This window comes from Morone saxatilis, unplaced genomic scaffold, assembly GCF_004916995.1.
Source record: "Morone saxatilis isolate NCDOM2014 unplaced genomic scaffold, NCSU_SB_2.0 Contig2, whole genome shotgun sequence".
In the NCBI taxonomy this organism is placed as follows: domain Eukaryota; kingdom Metazoa; phylum Chordata; class Actinopteri; family Moronidae; genus Morone; species Morone saxatilis.
The window spans coordinates 1,462,621-1,467,552 of NW_023339762.1; the positions used below are offsets into that span (position 1 = coordinate 1,462,621).

The 4,932-nt window shown below is 37.0% G+C and overlaps 1 protein-coding gene across 1 annotated transcript in view; it reads right to left on the bottom strand.

Annotated features, from left to right (window-relative positions):
- Positions 1–4,932, bottom strand: part of zfpm1 (zinc finger protein, FOG family member 1) — a gene marked incomplete in the record, with an annotated part of 91,381 nt that overhangs the window by 51,044 nt on the left and 35,405 nt on the right. The window contains 1 exon segment of the mRNA XM_035664698.1: positions 1,090–1,236. Coding sequence (XP_035520591.1) covers positions 1,090–1,236 — 147 coding nt within the window.

Consider the following 4,932-nt stretch of genomic DNA (forward strand, 5'->3'; position numbering starts at 1 on the left):
CTGATGAGGAGAGAGATGGGGTTAATAACTGCTAATAACTGCTGGTAAACAAGACATCTGGATTATTCTACTTGAACAGTGTTGCATGTTATTCAGTGGCATGGCAATTATTACAAGTCCAGTGTGATCGGGATATTTCTCGTGAATCCATATAGTGTGAGTTGTGGAGGCAGCAGAATAGAGGTTATTTGGTCAATTTGGACAGTTTACCACACACAATACTTCCACGGTACTATTTCCTTGGTAGAAATAGTGTTAGTGAAAACGGTAAAAAAGTAAAGGTCTGTGACCAAGTATATGTAGGGCGCTGTCAACGTACTTTCGTTATATATAGTATTATATATATAAATAATAATAATTAAAAAATAGAAAGATAAGATTATATTATTGTTCATTTAAAAAGAGAAGACCATTTTATGCCACTGACATAATAATAAGTATGATAATGCAAGTACACCATTTAAAAAAGCAATTAACTTTTAATTCTTCAAGCTGCAGTCGGTATTTTTTACAAGAATAACCTTTTGTCATATTCACTGAAAATCTTCAACTCATATCCTGACAGTAGAAATGAGACAGATAATCTGTGAAACCAATCAGCCTTCTCTGGCTCTCCTAGTGCCCTAATGGTATTTGCAAGATCACACCGGGCCTGAATGAAAACCAGCAATTTTATCAGTTTTTAAAGAAAATCAATTTTACCAACCAAGATTATCAGTCTCATGTACTAAGTATAACAAAAAGTTGTTCAAACTCATTATCTTTGGGTTTTGGACTATAGCTCACACAAAACAAGCAATTTATCATATTTTATTGATAAAATGATTTACTGATTATTCAAGAAAATAATTGGCAGATAGCACTTTATACGTGTTATAAGTGTAAGCAGCCAGCAACCACATTTCATCAGTAGGTATATTTTTTGTTGGACCCATTTTAGAGCTTCAAAGTCTTCATGAAAGCACTACGACAGACAAGGAACAGACAGGAGGCCTACAACTGTTGCTCATTTCCTCATTCAGATTTTTTCATTGATTCTCGTGTCAATATCTTTTTTACTCTTATATCCAGCTTTCTTCCTCTCCTCACCTTCGTTGTAAAGTGGTGTGTAAGGTGGGGGGCTGGAGCTGTCGCCCTCTGCTGAATCATCTGGGTCCGAGGCTCCTCCCTCTTCTCCCGACAGGCTGAGGTTGTCCGCTGTGTTTTCCTCACCACCGTCGAGATCCCCGGGGGAACCTGCGGGAGGAAGGAGAGGGAAAATTAACTACTATTATTGGTCATATCCACCGCATTCTGCTCAGTGTTGGGCAAGAGCAGTGGTTCTGAACCACTAGTTGCTAAATCTTTGTGGGGCGTCACAAGGCCTTCTTAATCGACCTGAACACTAGCAATCAGAGAGTGAAGACTGTGAATATATCACAGTCTTCACTCTCTGATAACCAGCCAGACAGCACAATGAGACAAAAAACACTGAATTTGTCAAAACAGAAGCGTGAAGAATATGAAATATCAATAAAATATGAAACATATAAATGTCACTGAGTCAGGGGCTGTCAGTTTACTCAATGATAGAAAAGGGGTTCCTTAAAGAAAAAGATTAGGAATCACTTTTTCCATAAGGGACCCCTTTCTTTATTAAACTGACAGCCCCTGACTCAGTGACATATTTTATGTATATTTCATATTGTATTAAAAATGAATTTTCCTAAACTACTGCAAGAAGTTTGTGTAAAAGGAGGAATTTGGATGAATTTTGAGCAGATTTTTTCCTGTTTAGGGAACTTTTTATACAATTCTCTGTATTATGTATTTTTTTAAATAATGTTTAACACAATGTACTTTAGACAATGTACTTTTCACAGAAGTGAACCAAATGTTTAAATATACTGTGTATATTTTTTTAAGTTTTTTAGCACGCCTTGAACTCCAGAAGGCCTTGCGACCCCCAATGAAACTTTGGCGACCCCAAGTGGGGGGTTAGGCAGAGTCTCTGCCTTACAAGGCTGTACAATTAATCGCAATTTATCGAAATCGCAATATTGGCAAGTGCAATATGCAAGTCGCAGAAGCTGCAAATTTTGATAAATGTGTGACAAACAGCATTATAATGAAGCACTGTAGTGCAGATACATTGTCCTATAAATCTTGTTCTCCATAATTAAGAAAACATGTTTGTTTGGTGCAGATCCCAACAAATTTGCAGCAGAAATTAAATTTGTGATACAAAAATGATTATTCCCACTAATCATGAATGATATGGCATTATCTGTCAAAACAATCGCAATCTAATGTTTTTACCATATTGTGCAGAGATAACAGATCTGGGCCTGATGGAATTTGGAAAAAGAAGAATAAAATACACAGGTATTGCCATCTGGACAGATAAGGACACATTTCAAGCTGTTATATTAGGAAAACAGAGGTTATTTTCGTAGAGAACAGCACATCAGAGCCAATATATGAATTAGATCAATACTCAATGCATATGAATAATAAGAGCACCACCAAAAACAGCCATAAAGTGTAAAACTCTAGAGATCTCTCTGATACAATTACAGAACAGTATCACACATTAGGTCTGCAAAAGGAGAAGTTTAATTGTCTTCCCATGGGCCTTGAGTCTAAACAGACCGGTGCAGGAGAGGTGAAAAATACAAGAAAGTACGGTTTGTTAAACAAGCTACTTATGATTGTTTGCTCTGTAGAAGGGTGGAAAAATACCCTAAACACACTGATCCATTTTTTTCCCCTTCTAACTGGACTCATTCAAAAACGGTTTCAAGAATTGGACACGCTGAACGGTCTAATCCAGAAGATTAATAGCAAGAAGCCAAGGGGGACCTTAAAGCCAAATTACAGTATACCTAAAATTGTAGCTAAAAGAGTGATTAGTGTAGGGCTGATCTGTATCAATTACAGTTTCATAATCCCTGCTGACCATAGTAATTATACACTACTTTTGATCTATTTTAGCCTGTTTGAAGATTACATCCAAAAAAAAAAGGAGTCAGTTAATATGGATTTAATGTGACTTTTTTAAATTGCTTCATTAATAATGCTCCTTCTATAAGACGAGTGCACCAGGCTGCTTTATTGCTACAGTAAGAGCTCCAAACCTGGAAACGCACTGTCAGATTTAAATTTCTGATTCTGATTCTGTTAGTAGTGTTTCAAGGCTGAAGGCAGCTTCTGTTATGCTCGTCTGCATCGGTTGACATGCTTCACTCTCAGATCCCGAGAGGACGCCATGATAGAATTATTAATTCAGGGTACCATTTCTTTTAAGAGGATTAGGGAGTGAAGCAGAAATGGTTAATATGCCGAGACTGCCGAGGGAGAAAACAACTCACACACATAATAATGGTGTACTGGAAAGTCAAGGAGGGTGGGCACATTGTTTTTGAATAACTAAGTCAGAGTGAAACTAATACGGAGAGAAAACCAGGCTTTTTCCCCCCCTTTCTCCCCCCAATCCAGACAGGTTGAAAATTAATTTTCATTAGGTTGTGTCGAATGAACTGAGGGATTGTTTCGGAGCTAAAGCCGTGACTGGGGGCGTATATATTTACAATACTGGAACAAAAGGAGTCTATAATCTATACAAAGCACACAACAATACCCATGAATAAAGAAGCTTGTAGAAAAAGGGAGAGGCAATTTTTCTAATTCTGTTAATTTCACTTCCAAAGCAATTAAAAGCAGGCAGAGATAATGCTGGGGAAACAATCGCCGGCTGACAAAGTGTTTCTGTCTTTGTAAATGAAACATCTTTAGGCTAATTTCAACTTCCACGCCTGCATGGTTCACTCTAATTTCAGATAAAATTAACACAGCTAGATTTGGACCTTAACAAGAAGAGTAGAGGAGAACGAAAAAAAAAATAGATCGATCCTGTACACAATATTTTTAGAATTAGGTCTATGTCGCCTGAGCTTTGCTAGATCTAATTTTCAGTATCTATAAGGACATTTTCATACAATTAATTTTCCTTTAATCATAATTGTACAAAGGGACTTCTCTGTATAAAATTCCAATTATATTTCCTGTTTAAAATGTAAGTTTGAATTATGATTTCTTTCCTCATTAAGGCTCTGGTTTAATGAATCAATCGCTGCATCACCGCTTTCAGACATCAAATGGTGCAGAAAAAGTTTCAGCTCCACTTTCTCCCCTCTTTTATCCAAGGAGAAATATTCTGTCGTTTCCCTTCTCTTTCTGTCTCGGATAGTTGGCAGAAAGGATAGCAGGGCCCGTGTGATAAGTGCGGCACATTTTACTTCATTTGCCAGTTTAAAAGTTAAAGCCTTATTAATTGTTACAGCGTGATATCCACAGAAAAAATTGGACTTAACTCATTGAAGAGATCAGGAAAAATAATAAGAAGACATAGCCTACATGTGTATCTCTGTGCAGGAGGGACATCAATTAAGTTGAGACTTATCCGACAGCACCACTGAACTTTCTAGGTTGTGAACCAAAGAAGGAGGATCTTTGTTCATGAAAAAAAGCCCAAAGCTTACATTTATTCATATTTCCAAACTTAAGGTTCTCGGGCGAATAAAACTTGAAATGCTGAAAGATAAAATTCTGGAAATACTTACACCAGTTCCTGAACGGAAAACGTCTTTGATGAATGTTCTCTACAACGTTTAAACCTTTACGGACTAGCTTATAGACAGAGCACACAGGCAGTGTGAACCAACAGATTCTGATTTCTCTGTATGGACTGCTTTTCAGAACAAAGAGCCCTTCTCAAAATGAGCTTAAAAAGGTCCAGTGTGTAAGACATACTTGAAATTGAATATAATATGCATAACTAGGTTTTCATTAGTGTATAAAACCTGACAGTAAGAATTGTTGTGTTTTTGTTACCTTAGAATGAATCATTTTTATCTACAGAGGGAACGTGTCCTCTTCCACCATGTTGAACCG